This window comes from Beta vulgaris, chromosome 4 (assembly GCF_026745355.1).
Source record: "Beta vulgaris subsp. vulgaris cultivar EL10 chromosome 4, EL10.2, whole genome shotgun sequence".
NCBI classification, from domain to species: Eukaryota; Viridiplantae; Streptophyta; class Magnoliopsida; order Caryophyllales; family Amaranthaceae; genus Beta; species Beta vulgaris.
Window position 1 is genome coordinate 48,962,561 of NC_079205.1, and position 18,432 is coordinate 48,980,992.

Below are 18,432 nucleotides of genomic sequence, written 5' to 3' on the forward strand. Positions count from 1 at the left end.
ATGCGAACTATATTTTGGGACGGAGGGAGTATTACTTTAGTTTATGAAGGAGGCTCACTTTAAGAGATAAGAGGAGTTCCTTAAATGAGTCTATTTGATCCTTAAATTTATGGGTTACGAGATAGGAAATAATGCAACTACTCTATCACCTCAACCTTCCCAGGTCTTTTAAATATATAGCTAACATAAAGATTGCAACTTGAGTCTTATATTTTTTTATTTCTTTTGAAGGAAAACTTGAGTCTTATTGATTAACCTTTAGATATGTGATTTCCCTAATATACGTAACTTTAGACGCAATTTGCCTAATGTAACACATAGGCCCTCCAAGTTATGTCCATACTTGGTAATTTAGTTTCTCTTATCTTGTTGTCCTCTTTGGCTAAGTGAGTGCTACTTATCCAATGAATTTTCTTTAACTACACTCACATACCTAAATCTTTCTTTGCGATTAATCAACGTGAAATGTATGTATGAAAATAAAGGGACTAACAAATATCTAAGATAGTAGGAATGATAATGCTTCTCAACATGTTATACATTTTTAGATATTATTGATTACCAAAAAGAAGGTAAAGATACCAAGGATGTCTTGACCTAGTGGTTAAGATTGAGGTGCTATGTACGATAGGTCACAGGTTTGAATCCCCCCTCCCCTTCTTTGTACTTTGTATCACCTTTGTGGCTCCAATGGATAAAAAAAAGAAGGTAAAGGTTACAACCTGACAACCAAAGGAGTAGCATAAACATGTTAATATGTTATACATTCTTTTTAATTTTAGGTGAAGACCTAGACAATAGTTGACTATCCTTTTGATAACATAAACAAGTCGAGATTCTAGCAAAAGCAAAGAGAGCAAAAGATAATGCTTCTTAAGACATTGGCGATACAATTCAAGTGAAGTTGTAGCCTACAAGGCAATACTTTATATATCCAAGTTTTTTCACCCCATTCTGATTCTTAAATGAGACTATGAGAGGCTCTTTAGTTTCTAGTATATTTGATGTTACAATTTGTCAATTTGAGTCAACCTATTGAGTGTTGAATAATATGAACATTGATAATGTTAGGCTGTTGTCAATAAATCAAGTCGAATCATCCATCAACTAAAAGCTCAGCTCAAGTTTACCATCGAAGAAATGGCAAAACAGGGATGTGCCTGCTTCGAGCCAGTATGATAAAGCTCATTAACGTGCAGTCTGCCGTGGCTCGTTCTACATGAGCTAGTTCAGGCTAAACATTAATTAACTAAAGTTTCCTAGATTGTGCAGGCGGCTTCACGAACTAACCAAGTCTGTGATTAACCTAGTTCACCCAACTTCAATTACAAGTTCAGTATGATATGCTAGTTCAGGCTAACTATAAACCAACTAAATTTTCGGAGATTGTGCGGGCTTCATCAGTCATCACCCTTGGAGGAAACTAACAACTAATAAAGCCTGTGACAAATCTAGTTCATCCAAGTTTAGTACAAGCTCAGAATGATGAATCACCAACTGATGGAAGAACAGGCAATTATCGATAACAAACAAATCAGTTGGCGGAAATATAAACAAAACGAATGATCCAAGAATAAATGATGCAAGAAATCTGATCCACTATGTGTAAACAAGTCCTAAATACACGAACCTGTGAATCTCAATGTGTATAACACTAGAAAGGACAAGCACAAGAAAACCAAAATAAGATGAAACTCAACACAAGTATTAAAATTAGATTTCAATATATGAATCAGATTTTTCTTTTTCAAATAATTTTACAATCTACAAAGAATTACACACAGCTAACATAAGCAAAAACAAAGAATTACCAGCCAGCCACCAGAATTTCGAATTCGATTTCCAGAAACAAGGTGTAGCACTAAAGGAAACAAAATCATCCCCTAATCTTTGCAGCAAGTTTAAGTAAACTTTCAGTATAGATCTGCTTGAGATACTACAGAGACATCATATCCTCTGTCATATCAACTCCAAAAAAAACACATTCACTGATCAGGATTCATCCGATTCCACGTATGGCTTCGGATTAACAATGGATCTTCCAGATTTCAGCATCATGACATAAACCACTGGCAAAACCAATGACCTCCATTTTCCTTTCAGATGGAAGAAAGTATCAAACACTAGAAGCTTTTGCCTATCAAACAGCTAAGCCTTTACTCGCTGAAACTCGAACCAAATTTCATAATGATTGAAAAGCAGACTATCATGTGTGCGCTTTCCAACATACTCAAGCCCTAGGCTTATGAGCTTCTTTGTACACTCATCTCCACCTAACCGAGAACAGAACTTTATGTTGTGAGACACAAATATACGCCCATCATATGGCTTTAACTTATTCGCTAACTGCTCCAACCCAGCCCAAACAAGTTTATCAGGCATATGGAGAAAAACTGCACTAGCATACATCAGATCAAAGACAACTCCAGATCCAAATCTGCTAAAATCCATGTCTTCACCTTTTACAATTAAAGGGCGCTTGTGCAATAGACCTTGGGATGGAAGCTCGTATCTAAAAGCCGCCATAAGAGATAACTCATCTCTCTCTAGACAATGAAAGTGCTCAGGTTTCAAGTACCGAATGAAGTGCAATCCCACTCTGAGAGTCCCACATCCAATTTCAAGAACTCGGGCATCAGGGCTAAGGCGGGCAGACTCAGCAAGGAATTCGAATACATCTCTGCCACCAGCCCATGGCTCACCATAGTTGCTATGATGCTCTTCAACGAGCAGCTCACCAGGGCAGGGTAAAGCAGTGTGGTTATTGGCCTCATTGCCTTCATAATGAGAAATGCCTTTGTACCTGAGATATATATATATATAATATAAGATATTGTATGAATTTAAAGATGCTTGAAATAGATCAATGCTATTCAGATCTCAAGCCAGATAGAATAAGGAGATGGCGACGCCAACAATGAAAGCAAAGTAAATCTTCGAAAAGGCCCTCATACACTGCTAGAAAGCCTCATGGCTAATAAAGCATAACCCAACTAAATGATGATATCACGAAACTAGTTTTGACTCGCCATACTAGTAAATTCATCGAGACATGGGACAACATAGCCCATCATTCAAGTGCTGCGCAAGCACGGCCAGAAACAATTTCCAGAAGCTAATCTTTCAACCAAAATGGATGGTAAATTTCACTGAGAGCTCTTACTTTGCAGGTCATAAAATGTGCTTAGGTTTCGGCAACAACTACTCAGTACAAATACAAGATTTTAAAACTGCAACTATAAACAGCAGAATACAACATTATCACACAATACAATCTACTCCATAAATAAGAGATACAAACATCAAGAGATTCAATAACATATTGAGTCACAATTCACAGTTTCACACCTTCACAATTGCATTAACATCTAAAATCACAAAGTAAAATTAATCTAGCATAATTAATTAAAAATTCAGTTAAAAACATTTAATTTCTTACACTTTAATTCCAACTTAAATGTCATTCAAACATATCCTAATATTTTCATTGATTCGAATCACATAAACACTTTCGAAGATCACTTGAACAAAAAAATGTCACCGTTTATAAACTACAATCAACCCAAATTCAGAAGAAAAAAAACATAAATCAAAGTGAGAGAGAGAGAGAGTATACTGTCGAAGATCCTCAAGCTGTTGAACCCTAGTACGAGGATTAATCCCCTTACGTAAGACATTATCCTGCATATGCAACCCATTAATTCGGATCTGATCTTTAACCCATGAAATATCCTCAGTTGTTGTCGAAACCCTTTCTTCGGATCTTCCAGAAGGTTCGCGATAAGTTGCGGAAACAGAAGGAGTAGGGCAAGAGCAAGGAGTGGAGAGAGAAGAAAGTAAGAAAAAGAGAAAAATGGCGGAAGCAGAGAGAGCAAGAACTAGAACTGGTACTGTGATTGTTATTCCCTTTGGTTGAGAGTTTGAAGATGATGAAAGTAGCCCCATTTTTGTTGCTTTGGGGAGTGATTGATGATTCTTCGAGTGTCGGGAGTTTGTGTGATATAACAAGTACCAATACTAGTGTACTACAAGTGGCTAAGTGACTACAAATGGATCGGATTCGGGGCGGGTGGAACATCACCCGCATCCACCACCCGCAATTGTTTACTCCACCCGCATCCATCCATCCGTCATCCATTGGGTGAAACGGGTGGATCGGGTGCTAAACGGGTGATGATATTTAGTATATTTTTAAAAAAAATTAGTGACATAATATAAAATAATTATATCAAAAACATAAAATATAAGTAATTTACATGTAAAATTTAATAATTGGGTAATGAGTTGGATGTTAAACGGATGATGGATCGGGTGACGGATGAAAATATTCTCACCCACCACCCACTTTTCATCCATTTAAATTCGGGTTTTCATCCATTTAAAATACCGGGTTAAGCGGGTGATGGATCATCCATCACCCATTTCCATCCTTAGCCTACAGGGTTCTCGCAAAAGTTTCGATAAGTTCGAATAAGTACAGTTTGAATAAGTTCAAGAAAGCTTAATAAGACCTCGTTATTTTGAAATGACACAAATTGAATTGAATCGTACTAAACGGAATTGAACTGAACTGAACTAAATTGAAAATAAATAAAAAAAAAGGGTTTAATTACAAATTGAATTGAAATGACACAAATTGAATTGAACTAAACTGAACCTCGTTATTTTGAAATGACACAAATTGAATTGAATCGTACTAAACGGAATTGAACTGAACTGAACTAAACTGGAAAAAAAAAGGGTTTAATTACAATGCACCTCATATTAGATACACTATTAGAAGTATAGATTAGAGAGATTAATTATTGAGAATATCATTACTCCCCATTACTCCATTTTATCTCCTTAGTCATCTATACTTGTTATATTAGCAAATAGCAATAAGTCCTTAAACATATGGCCCTTTCCATTCATATAGATATGTTTAATCTCTGATTTGATTAATAGAATGGTCATTTTTAATACTTGTCAATGTAATAAGTATTTTAAAACAAACGACAAAGGAAAAATAAGAGTAAAGTCGTAATTTTGATATTGATGCTTTAATGACTAATTTGATTTACTCACTGTGTTTCTAAATTCATCTCTTTGCAATAATACAATCTTTATCATATTAACTAACTCTCTAAAAGGCTAAATTTTAAGAGTCGACTAGAGCGGTGGTTGCTTGTACCATCGCGATAGTCCTTCCATTAAAAAAAGAATACTAAATCGAAAAGCACAATGAAACTGACACTTGCTTCTTCTCTCTTAGTCGTCGAGACACCAACTCCTCCTCGATTCCCTAGAAAAAACCAATGAGTCTATTTTGACGATATCAAGAATCGAATAAATCAAGAAGAGAATCCCAACTTTGTAAAAACTAGGCATCTTTAGAGACTAGCAAAGAAAAAGATAATAAATAATTCGATATCGAGCAAATGCGCTCACTTACAACTTACAAACCTATATGCTCGGTGTTGGTATGCTCTATAGTCAATACACTTGCTCAAGGCCATGCACGCTAAAAGCTCGATGAAACAATGAAAGGCAAGTTCACAATTCTTTTGACATATTTATCTTCCAACTAGAGTTCATTAAAATTAAAAAAATACAAAATATAGTAAATCTGATTCCATGTTTTAGAATTTTGTGCATGGTAGGGGATGAAAAACTAGAAAAATATACACGAATTAACATTAGGTAGGGCCATAAGGCCAAGACAAATGTAAGGCAAATATAGCCTAATCGTATTATGGGCTTAGAGCACGTTTGGTTTATTAATTTTGAGCTCCAGGAAACGCAAAATTAATTACTTCCTTTCTTCTTATTTGGTTCAATCTCATCAATCAATTACCATTACTTGGTGGTAGTAGACTCTCCCAATTTTTTTACCTTTCCATCCCCCTCAAGTCACGAAATCCATTACTTTGTGGTACTGATTACCATTCGCTTTGCATTTCATGGCTTGAACCAAACATCCAATATAAGTAGTCATTTTTGTTACCATTCCACTCATCTATTTGTTTATATTCCATTTCCATTTCATATCTTGAATCAAACAACCCCTTAAAAAATCGTGTCCAAAGCCTACAATGTTTTCCAAAAATTTGGGTCGACTCAGACCAATTTTGGGTCAAGTTTTTAGCCTAAACCCACTCAAGAATCAAACTCAGGCCGAGCCAATTTGATAAAGCTCTAGATGGAGTACTGGTTATCTTTTTGATTAGCTAAAGGAGGGAAAATCAGCAACTGTGCTAGCCTGAAATGAGCTGCATTGTTTGAAAACAAATATAGCTCCCAAACACATAGCAATTTCTACCGAGATAATACTTGTGTTAGCAACACATAATTAAGGTACAAGTTTAACCAGAACAAGAAACTATATATCAAGATTCTCAGTCAGTAGCAGGAGACATAAGTAATTTACATTCATCTGGCCAACAAATCCAACAAGATCCACCACAAAAAGAAGCAAGACCTTGCTCTTTTATATATTTCAGTCAAAATTCTACAAGTTTCAGGCTATATTTAGTTACATAGAAACAGTCAAAACAAAAACCCAACACACAGATCTATACTCTTTTCCTCCATCACACTTTGGCTACATAAAAAAAGGTAGCCTTCCAATCTCAAATATTTATCAATCCCACTCACATGCAACTCATAGTTGGATATCTAAGCTGTTAATTACAGCTAAGAATAATAAAAGAAAGCTAACAAAACCAACAAGTCCTGCAACAAAACCCACAGCAACACTGACTTCCCGAGCAAATCTTCTAGGAAGGATCAGAGAATGATCACTCAGTAATCGGAATACTATTGCAAATAACCAAACAGGGATTTCAGATTGGATTAGTTAAAATCAGACATTCTTCTCCTGTGCCGAGGGAACGAAGGTCTGCTGTTCATAAGTGAAGGAGTCGCTGATTTGTTACGTGACAAGGAGGAAGATTTGGGTTCCACATTATTGCAGTTTTGAGTCTCAGTTACAGCATTCTTCACCGGTTTTTCATGGTCATTTTTATTCCCTTTTCTTAGAACTGCTTTAAGACGAGGCTCAAGAAAACTCAGGGACTGTGAAGCTGACATTTGCATAGAGCTTCTAGTCCCGGATCTCAAAACTCTTGCTGTAAAGTGATTTTGTCTTTCAGCAGCACTCTGCCTCAGACGGCTGGCAGCAGTGGAGATCATAAAATGTGGCAATGAGTTTCTCTTGGTTGGTTTTTCAGTATTACAAGGGGTATCTACAACTTCCTTGACATCCTTTTTGGTGTTTTCTGGAATGTTTTCTTCTTCTGTGTTGTTACTGGTAGCTGAATAAAGCCGATTATTCTCACTGAGAAGGATTTCGGCCTTCTGCAACTGATTCCTCACTTTCTGATACTCTTCTTCAATTTCTTTCATTTCATCATAAAGCTCGCCGATTTTCTTTTGTCTTAATTTCTTTATTTCCTGAATAAGCAAAAAAAAAACAAGAAATACTCAAAACATCAGCACATGTAATGGAAGCATGAATGTAAATTACTAAATATGATAGTTGTGCAGAAGAAAATAAGCACCTGAGGCAATTCGTGGTTTGAATCTATGCCTCTCGCCCTTTTGGCAAAACTCATAGAACAAATGGTCTCCCCTAGATCTTCTTCAACAGGGCTTATATGCACAAGCATCAATACCTTAGATTCGTTTCCTAAACCAGATATTTAAACCGAAGATACAAGATAAGTTGCGAGCCAAGTAGCGAAAATCTTACTATATGCAGAAATCAGTAATCACATGCCTTGTCGAAAATGTTTGCAGTCACAATGACAAATTGATCTTTACATATGCACAAAAGTAATGCAAAACTTACCAAGTGAATCTCTTAAAATTTGGGTAAGTTTGCTGTTTCTGCAAAATCAAAAGGCATCTGTTAGTTTATGTGTGATTAAAGCAAGAACAAGAACCACATTCTCAAACAGTCAAACTCGGGGTTGATGAATTATCTCATCATTTACCTGTAGGGAACATGATTTCGTCTTCTTCTGAGGGAAGCAATGACGTCACCAAGAGCCGAAAGTGAGAGATTTATGGCCCGTCCTTCATCCAATGTTAGGCCAGTAGCTCCAGTTTTCAGCAACCGTTCACTCCCTCCAAGATCAACCATCCACAACTTGCTAGTTTGAGTTTGACCTTGCATTGCATCTCCATGATGAGCAATGGTGATCCTCGTTAAGCTAGATATATAAAAAACTAAAACAGATAACGTAAATGCCTCACCAAAGTAACCTAAAATAAGGCAAAAGAAAACACAGTATTTGAGGGAACAGGTAAAAGAACCCACCAATGCGATCTGCTAGAAACATCATTCACATTAGTGGACGAAGTTGCACGGGCACGTCTTCCCTTAGTGTACCACCAACTAGCCTTTGAGAAATCTGAGATGGGCACTTCTGTTAGACCTTCAATTTCAACTACTCCTTTTGCATCAACTTGAACGTTCAGGTTGCTGTAATGAATTCAAGATCGATAAGGTTACGACAAGATGCCACTTAATTTCTTAGCTATATCATATATTCGAAGGGTCTCTTCTTTTCACCTTAAAAGGATAGGTTTCGAGAAAAAAAAGTTCACTTAAGTTTCAATAAGCTCAAGTTCAGTTCAACAATAAGGTGAAGAGAAGGCACCCTAAGTGGTTGTTTAGTTGACATAATTTACATCGGAAGTTACAAGCTCATTGGAACTTGGAAATGATATATCCTATGTCCAACTCTAACCAAACGACCAATAAATTTTATGTAGCAAAATCAGTATACCATAATTACCATCGTGATATTGGCTCATATACTCTACGAGTTGGTTTCGGAGCCAATAAATCCTTTAAGTTTCCCATGTAAACTTCCAACATGCTCATAGAGAAAGTAACAGAAGCAGTAGATTGCAGAGAGGCTTGGTGAAAGAGCTCTTTAAGAGCTCTGGGAACAATGCCAGGTTCTTCTTTTGTTCCTTCCTATAAAATCAAAACACACAAGTCACAACACCCTTTGTCAAAAGTGGACATGGAAACAGGTTTTCAGTAATACTTCAAACATAAAGGAACTTCATTTTGGAGATTCAAATCTCACCATTGTAAAGGTCTTGCCAGTGCCAGTTTGACCATAAGCAAATATACATACATTGTGCCCATCGATTGCAGATCTGAGAATTGGTTCAACCTCAACAAATACATCTTCTACAGAGTATTCACCAACACAAAAATCTTACTAAAACCATATTCTTAATCAAATGACACAACCCAACAACTTAACATTGAAAGCGAAATACATACTTCCTCCCGTTCTAAAATAAATGAAACGCTTCTCTTTTATGTGAGAGAGCTTTTTGAGATAAGTGTTTCATTTATTTCGAAACGGAGGAAGTACTAATTATCCACTACTACATGCTAACCTTGTGTTGAACTTTGACAAAACACCTTATCAAATTCAAACCCTTTCTTGATTCCAGCTGATTTGACAACAACTTTATCCAAATCAACCACAACAGGATCATCATTCTTTCTGATATTGCTCCACAATGAAGGTTGAATTCGACAAAATACTCGTATACTTCCTAATATGAATATCAAGTTTCAGTATAACAATAAAAATCACATTACCCATCTAATTTTCAAACTATGAAACCAATAATTACCTTTAATGTCCAATATCTTATTCAACAACCCTCTTCTCTTTTCATCTAAAGACTTTTGCTTAGACCTTAATCCCATAATCTCTTCTGCATAATCATTTCAGTACACCAGTTAATCAAAGTGAAACTATCAAAGATAAAAGGGAAAACATTAAAAAAAATCAGTAATAAATTAACAACAGTAATTTTTGATTTTATTTTGAGTGAAAGTTTACCTTCTAAATTGGACATTAATGAACTGAGATCACTTGGTGTGTGCTCAGGGACCACATCTGTATGAGTATAAATGCTGGTAAAATCTTGAATTACACAGATTCCATTTGTAGCATCTGAGTATTTCATTACCTCAATTCCATTTTCAAAGGGAAATGAGATCTGTTCATTAACACTAGAAATCAACATTTCCTCAATTAAAACGCCACAAAAAAACTCACAGAAAATCCTTCAAACTCCAAACTACAAATAAACAAAACAAATCTATACAACTTAATAAAGATGAAAACTTGGCATTATTGTCAAAATTCAATGTCAAATCTAAGAAAAAATTAGGAAAACCTCAGAAAAAACTGGTAAAAGTTTGTTGCCAACTGATATAAGCAGAAAAACACAGTTATTTTGTGAAGTGAAACATAAGCAAAATCTATGTTACTATACTGTATTGTACTAACAGAAGAAAACAGAACCAGAAATTTCAGATATCAGAGGGAGGAGAGAGAAAAAGATTGCAGAAGTACAGGGTGTAGAATCAATGCCGAAAGAACACTCATTCCCAGAATAAATTCAAAAGTAGAAAGGGTATTAGTTAGATGAAGTGAAAATTAAGCAACTCTAGTAATTTTTTTAGAAAACCCAGAAAAAATTAGTCTAATTTACAAGTTTGTGCAAAAACCCAGATTTTATTTTGGCAAATTTGAGAAGATAGAGAGTGAAAATAATCAAAATGTTCATCTGGGAATCAGTGTTTTTTTTTTCAATGATTTGATGATCACAGAAAACTCTAATTTATGATGCTAAAGTTGTGTACTTTTGGTACAGTTTATGGGTAACCAATCAGTAAGCACTGACATTGATGAAATATAAAATAATGAAAAAAAAAATTAATAAGGAAAAATTACAAAAAAATAAAATAGAGTTAAAATAGCTGAGATTAGATCCAAGGGATTAATTTTTTCTGGTTTGTAAAGCAGATTTTGAGACAGGAGCGTGGGTGGGTCTGAATTGAACAGAAGAGAAGAGGGTAAAAGTGGAATTAAGGTAAGGAAAAAGTTGAAACATCTTTTTCTTTAGTATAATCCACAACTAATCTTGTTGCTTTAATTAATCAGAGTTCTGATGCAAGTTTAGTACTATTCTTGTTGACTGCAAGTAATTGGGACTAACTATTTGTATCACATGGACCACTATCAAATCACTTGTTAAAGAAGTTAATCTAGTTTAGGGTGTCGTTCAAATTGATTAACAAATAGTTTTACGCTTGATCAGACGTAAACATAAGATAAGTTCAATGTTGATTAGATGCAATTACAGCGAATAAGTTTAATTCATATATATTCAGGTGAAGAGAGTGCACGACTAATCCGAAATTTCAAACTCAAATCTTGGAATGCAATAACATTGGTGGAGAGAGTTATTTCCCAAATTGGGTCTGACCTGACGTGTTTCAGGGCGTGTTCGGTAATGGCATTTGAAGTAGCTCTTATGTTCGGACTAAATCAAATCACTAAGGCCCTTTTATGTTCAACTTATTTTAACTTAATTAAGATTTTATAAGATAAGATTGTTCAACTTATCTTTACTCAATTCAGAAATAAGATAAGATAAAATCGGATCAGATAAGATAAGATAAGACAAAATAAGTTGAATCAAACAGATCCTAATAATAGTGAAAAGTAGTGTTATGTGAAGTAGTGTTTGACGTAGCTTTTGGTGTTTGAACTTGAATTGCAGACTAGTTACAAATATTTGCATTTGGGATAGAGGTAGCTTTTTGAAAATTAAATATAGTTTATTTTTGCTATTTTTTTAAAACGATTAGCTAGATTTACCGAACACTAACTAACATGAAAACATTTTTCACAATCAAATTCTAGTAACTACTAACAGTTAGTACAAATATTGAAGCTATCAGCTACTTTGATCGAACAAATTCTATATTAGTTGAACTTTAAGAGATCCCTGGATAGTTTATGTAGAAAATAGACTATCATGCATCACATGGACCAGCACAACGTGCAGCCTGTATGCTTTGTTACTTGGTTGGGCTTGATATTCTAACACCAAATCGGAGCTTGACTTTCTGCCCTTTATTGTGTGAAGTGGGTTTGGGCTGTACGTCCTAGACTTTTGTAACTTGTTATAGCATTATTGATGGCCTCAATCCAACTCAACAAATATTCCTCTAATCTTCTTCCTTAGAAAATCCAGAATGTTATCATTATTGAGTTTGAAATTCAAAGATACTATCATGTCTTCCATAAGTTACAACAATAATAAATTGTTATGTTATGTACATTTTTTCTCAATGGAAGCCGTCTAATACAAGGACCCATTTAGGCTCCGTTTGGTAGGGCGTAAAACATTTTCAGTGTAAAATGATTTTCATGGAAAACAATTTACAATGGAAAACACAATTCCAAATTTAGTTTTCCGTTGTTTGGTTCGATGTAAGAAAAATGATGAAATGAAAGGCAAATGAAAGGGAAAGTAAGGAGGTAGTGAGAGAAGAGTACAAGAGAGATAAGGAAAATAGTTTTCCCTTCATTTTGAAAGGAAAATGGTTTTCCATAATTGGGAGAGTAATTTTACCCCAAGGGAAAATGGTTTTACACTCTTTTGTCAACCAAACAATATAAAACTGAAAATAGAGGAAAACAGTTTTCCGGGAAAACGTTTTACGCCCTACCAAACGGAGCCTTATACAAATCATATTTGCATTGAAACTTGTACAATTGTACATCATTGGAACACAAGCTGTTATTTTTTAATGCAAATAATCAACTATTCTGAGCGAGATTTTATAGTGAAAATGATAATAAAAAGTCATAATGATTTATATCATTACTATACAATATGATCATGACAATTGATTCGTATGATATCAATTATACCTTAGGGGTTAGGTACACGAAGCAACATGAGCTAAAGTCATATTGGACAACGTGGACTTTTTTATGTTACTTTCTTCGTTTCTCATTACTCATTACGTACTACTCCCTCCGTCCCAAAATATAATTCCCATTTTTATTTTGAGTGTCCCAAAATATAGTTCCCATTTTCATATTTAGTTCCACAATTTTCCGCAATTTGTCTAGAAAAATCGTGTCCCATCATTTATTTGCTTCTTGAATTTTGTTTTTTCCTTTATTTATTCAACCAAAATGTTACAATTAATGCTCTTTCACCAATTATTCTCCGCTCTCTCTCCTAAAATCATCTTTTCCCATACAACTTTTATTTAAATAAACAAAAAATCTTTATTATCCCTCTTATATTCTACTCCCTCCGTTTCAAAATATAAGTCGTTTAAGGTTTTTGCACATAAATTAAGAATTTAGTTAATTTTAGTTAGATTTGCATGGGTAATAAGAATTGACATTAAATATTGTATTGATAATACAAAATAACCTATAAGCTTATCTTGATAACATAAAGTTGCATTTAATCTTACATTGGTATTGTAGAATGCCTTATATTTTGAAACAAATTCTTTAAGCTAAAATGCCTTATAATTTGAAACAGAGGGAGTACTTGCATAAATTACCGTGAAAAAAGGAAAATGGGAACTATATTTTGGGACGGAGGGAGTATTAAAAATTATAAAACATTGGTATGTAAAATACAGACGTCTATTATTAGGCCTTATCTATTTTCCGCCGTCTTTGAAATATACATTTGGCCAATAATATTTGTAGTTATATATTATTAAAATTTACTTTTTCCGTTCGATAATAAGTGAAATATTTCTCTAAAAAAGCTCTCACATAAAAGAGAGAAGTGTTTCACTTAATATGGAACGAAGGAAATATAAAACAAATAATATTTGAAAAATTGACGTTATATGAAGTGAACAAAATCCCACATGATAATGAGTTTTTTTTCCTTATATATCAATGTGAATATATGGTTAAAGTTTTAAAAGTTTGATCCCAAAAGACTAATAGAGCAAATACTAAGAGATGATGGAAGTACATTTATTTTATTTTTATTTTTTTTGACAAAGGGGGAAAAACCAGAAATTAAAAACTAGTAGTGGTGAATTGCGAACAAGTTCTAGCACACTGTTGAGCAATATCATGCGCTCCTTGAACTTGTTGGCAATTCACCTTTAAGAGAAAACACCATGAAAAGGATAAAGCGTCTTGCTTGATCTTGTTAATAGTCCAGAAAAAGCGATGTCTGCACCGCTAAAGAGGATTGTAGCGCAGAAATAAGGTTTGAGCAGTTAGTAAGAATTAAGAAAGGTAATGTGCTGCAAGCCTTGCCTGTGGACCCACTGTAAAGCTTGAAGAAACGTTTGGCTTTCTGCATGGAGTGCTGAACTAGCTAAACCATATGTACCACCTCCCTTTGTAATAAACTGCAAGGAAGAAGAGGGAAAGTGAATATTCCAAGCACCGCCCATCACCTTTGTTTCTTTCTTCCATGCTACATCAAAGATGATTACATATTGTGGGCTGCTAGACTGAGCTGTCCCTAGATGAACCCCAAGAAAGCTTGGCGGAGCATGCAGATCTTGTTCCGGTGGATGAAGAAATCTGAGATTGTTAAAACACGATAAAGATGCAAGTTGGGAGTCTACTTGAGTAATATCCTGAAGTTGTCCTAAAACGCAGGCCACATCAGGCTCTATACTCCGAAAAAGGCGCTCATTGCGATGCAGCCATAAACTCCAAAGGGTCCAAATAAACCTTTTAAGGTTTGAACCCTGCGTATCATCCTTGCTATTAAAAAGCAGGATATGTGTAGCAATCCAATCATAGCAATGAATTGGGCTACCATGTTAAATTTGAAAAGAAAGAGTGAGCTGTTGCCAAGTCCGTTGAGTTACAGGACACACTTGAAAAAGGTGCTGTAGAGTTTCAGTTTCTTGAAAAAGGAAGTACATTTATAGGGAAGCACTAACTATACTCTTGGTGCACCAAATGACATATCATTAAAATTTGCAATACAGCACATGTCTAACTAATAAAATTGGTGCCATCATGTACACCTATAATTTGTGGCAATAAGTCGTTTGACTCAACCGACTAATAAAATTGGTGCTACCATGTACACTTATTCTAGTTCGATGCAGATTGATATTATGAAGGTCAATCTAATATTAATTATTTTTATTACGATTTTTTTTTATCAGAGAACACCTTTTATATTATTTCTTTTTTGAAAATATATAGCACCATTTTTTTACTAGCTTTTGTAAAATAACACTTTTGGGGGGTGTTTTCTTTTAACCTAATTTCGGCCAAAATATCAAACTTTTAGCGTTTAACCTTTGCTTTTTTCAAACGTACTCTTTTTTTTTGTGCACTACTATTTACTGCCCGTATTTACTAAAAATTCCTTGTACATATACCTCACTCTCAATCTCACTCTCCCTCTCACGTCACTCCAACCTCCACACCAACCACCACCGCAACCACAATCATCACCACCACCACCACCGCAACACCGGACCCACCGTCACCACAAACACCGGACCACATGACCACCGCAACTAGGGGTGAAAATTATTCGGATAAATCCCAAAATTCAATCCAATCCAATCCAATCCGAATTAGTAATTCGGATCGGATTCGAACTGTATTCGGATTGAAATTTTTTGAAAAATCGAATTTCCGGATCGGATTGGATTGAGGGTAATTGGATCCAAAAATTCAATATAACTGAATAGTAATATGCCTTGTATTTTGTATTTGGATTGGTCTCAAGTGCTTAACTAACTTTTTTTATCAAAAAAACCTACTCCATAGCCCAATATACATAGCACTTTGACCCTTCCCCTAAAACACTAACTGCACTTAATTCCTCATTTTCTAAATATACTAGGCTGCTGTTGTGCTTAATTTATTTTATCGAAAAACTAGAATTTTTAAAAAAATCGAATTTTCGGATCGAATCCAATCTAGAGTATAAAAATTTGGATTGGATTGGATCGGATTCAAACCCTAATTGGTTTGGATTTGGATTGAAAAATTGAAATCCAAATTTTATTCGGATCGGATTGGATTAGGCCCTAATCCAAACCGCACACCGAACTTTCACCCCTAACCGCAATACCAGCACCGCTCCACTACAAACACCACCGCAACCACAAACACCGGACCCCACCACTGCTAAAGTGAAGGAAAGTGACTACCATTACCACGACCGGCGGGACACTCACCGCGAGGAGCATGGGTCCAAGCAAGAAGGTGAAAGAAGCCGGAGAATCATCAACCCATGTTAGTATTTTCGCCGTAAAAACCCACCACCGCCAACTTGCCATTTCGTTTCCTTGTTCATCGAGAAAACGAAATCGAGGAAACGAACTTCTTTTTTGTTTTCTCCTCAACGAAGATTTGTTTCGTTTCCTCGGTGGAGGAAACCAAAAAAATTCGTTTCCATGATTTTTTTTTTTATTTCGAATGTTTTGTTGCGGTTTTTTTTTATAATAATGTGTTGTAATAATAATATCAGAAAAATTAGTTCCAATAGTACGCAAACATATTCATTTTGAACTTATAATTACACAACCTAATAACAAATGTTCATTAACAACATTAATAGATTTTCACAACAACTATGCTAATTAGATGACTACTATTAACTATCAAAATATTTTAGATAAATAATCTACGAACTAATAGATACGGTAACAATCTGTTTTTTCGTTTTCTCGGTGGAGGAAATCGGAGGAAACGAAACAGATCTCCGTTTCCTCCATGGAGGAAACGAAACATATCTTCATTTCCTCCATGGGGGAAACATAATTTTGTTTCGTTTCCTCCACCACAGAAACGAAGACCTGTTCCATTTCCTCAGTGGAGGAAACATAAAAAAAAGTTATTGTGCGTTGGTGGCAGATTTTTTTTTTTGAAACTTACCACATTCTGTTTCGATAATGCTGGCGGTGTTGACAGTTCTTCGCTGGACATTGTGTTGCTCCTGTTAGAAACTGACAATCGCAATGGCAAAGAAACACTGATTTCAAGGCTGTGCCGTGGTAGGAGACCACTAACTTGAAAGCAATTACGGCCCGACAACGGTGGTAATCGATCTGGCTGGAAAGCTTCCCAACAGCCTAAATTGTCACCACTAACAGTATGGACTTTGGATATTAGCACGTACCCAGAAAAAGGAAGAGAAGAGAAGATAGATAAAATAATGTTTTTGTATGTATTGAACTGATCATAAGATACTGATTTTATAGGGATTGTCATTAAAACTGTAACGGTCAAAACGTTACATTCTTCAACAGTCACACATGCGCCCAACCTGGGTCCAAAAAGTTAGTTAAGTTAAGTTTATTCCCCAAAGCCCATGGCCCATGACCCATGGCCCTGGTCCGGTCCGGGCGGGTGCGCGTGCGCATGTGATAGCAAGCCCAAACCCAAGCATGACATCCAACCACAAAAGCATCTCAAGTACCAACTCATTAAGATTAAGGAAGAAGGGAATATATAAAGCAAGTGAGTATCCTCTCCCACAAGCAATGTGAGACATTTATTGAAAAGAAGAAAAGGCTTTTCAAGCCAAGCCTTGATTCCAACAATCCCCCACAAATGCTCTGAAAAGTAAAAGAAATTCCTGGGTAAGGAAAGGAAAGTACTTAAGTATCATTATTTTTCGATTTGGATTGATGCATACTTATATACTTCTTTTTTTTTTAATAAGTTTAATATAGAGAAAATGGGGGAATACCAAGAAATGTGGAGAGAAAAAGTTGGGACCACAATAAAATAGAGTAATTCATGTGATGAAACAAAAAAGTTGTGGTTTGCTAATTTAACTAGCTTCTATCAAGGTGGGTTACACGAGTGGTTGCAACATAATCTGGAATTTGAGAGCATCGAGACTTGGCCGACGATTTTTGCTATCACCACCTGGTGGTTGTGGCGCTGGCGGAACATGCTCATATTTGACCGACGCAATGAGCTTCCTTTGGATCCTGTAGCATTTTTGAAAGTACGCTTTGACGAAACCTGGAAAGCACTCCAAGATGAGCTGGGGTCTGAGAACAAGACACATACAAGACGCAAGGAAGACTTCATCACCTGGAATAGTCCACATTTGGGCTAGCATGTCCTTAACACAGATGGCGCAGCTCGTGGCTCCCCTGGTGCTGCTGGAGGGGGGGCTATCATACGAAATAATTGTGGAACGTTTCTCTCTGCCATAGCATTGAATTTTGGGAGCTGCCATGCATTTCGTGCTGAGGTATTAGCACTCCTTCGTGGGCTTGAGCTAGCTAGAAATCTTAACATTAGCAACCTCATTGTCCAGCTTGATAGTCAAACATGTGTGCAAGCAATCCATGCTGGAAGCAGTAACATTGGTGGTGCACTCACCTCATAAATAAATGTGTTGAGTTACTTAGGAAGGATGATTGGAGGGTGAAGGTGATTCACATCTATAGGGAAGGTAACCGAGCTGCTGATTGGTTGGCCAACCGAGGAGTGGAACAACTTCAAGCTGTTTGCTTGTTCGAATAAGCACCCCTTGATCTCCATAGAATTGTAGTAGAGGATGCTCGTGGGCTTGCTCTCCCACGTATGATTCCTTGTTAGTTTGTGTTTTGTTGTTTTCTTT

The 18,432-nt window shown here is 35.8% G+C and overlaps 2 protein-coding genes across 3 annotated transcripts; both read right to left on the reverse strand.

The window, feature by feature from the left end:
- Positions 1 to 1,705: 1,705 nt before the first annotated feature.
- LOC104890979 (hypothetical protein) lies at positions 1,706 to 4,013 on the reverse strand. Its single transcript, XM_010676607.3, has 2 exons — positions 3,617 to 4,013; positions 1,706 to 2,803 (listed from the first exon to the last, which is right to left on the reverse strand). The coding sequence occupies exons 1-2, from the start codon at positions 3,943 to 3,945 to the stop codon at positions 2,149 to 2,151; spliced, it is 984 nt and encodes a 327-aa protein (XP_010674909.2). The 5' UTR covers positions 3,946 to 4,013; the 3' UTR covers positions 1,706 to 2,148.
- Positions 4,014 to 6,416: 2,403 nt separating this feature from the next.
- Positions 6,417 to 10,829, reverse strand: LOC104890980 (kinesin-like protein KIN-14U). 2 transcript variants are annotated; one of them, XM_010676608.4, is made up of 10 exons: positions 9,861 to 10,829; positions 9,649 to 9,732; positions 9,406 to 9,567; positions 9,084 to 9,190; positions 8,784 to 8,968; positions 8,303 to 8,467; positions 7,977 to 8,195; positions 7,832 to 7,869; positions 7,542 to 7,669; positions 6,417 to 7,434 (listed from the first exon to the last, which is right to left on the reverse strand). In XM_010676608.4, exons 1-10 carry the CDS (start codon positions 10,045 to 10,047, stop codon positions 6,835 to 6,837), a joined length of 1,875 nt encoding a protein of 624 aa, XP_010674910.2. In that variant the 5' UTR covers positions 10,048 to 10,829; the 3' UTR covers positions 6,417 to 6,834. The 2 variants fall into 2 exon arrangements, with proteins under 2 accessions (XP_010674910.2, XP_019104569.2); XM_019249024.3 differs by lacking the exon at positions 9,861 to 10,829 and having other exon boundaries at positions 9,084 to 9,156; positions 9,406 to 9,563; positions 9,649 to 9,712.
- Between the last annotated feature and the right edge of the window lie 7,603 nt (positions 10,830 to 18,432).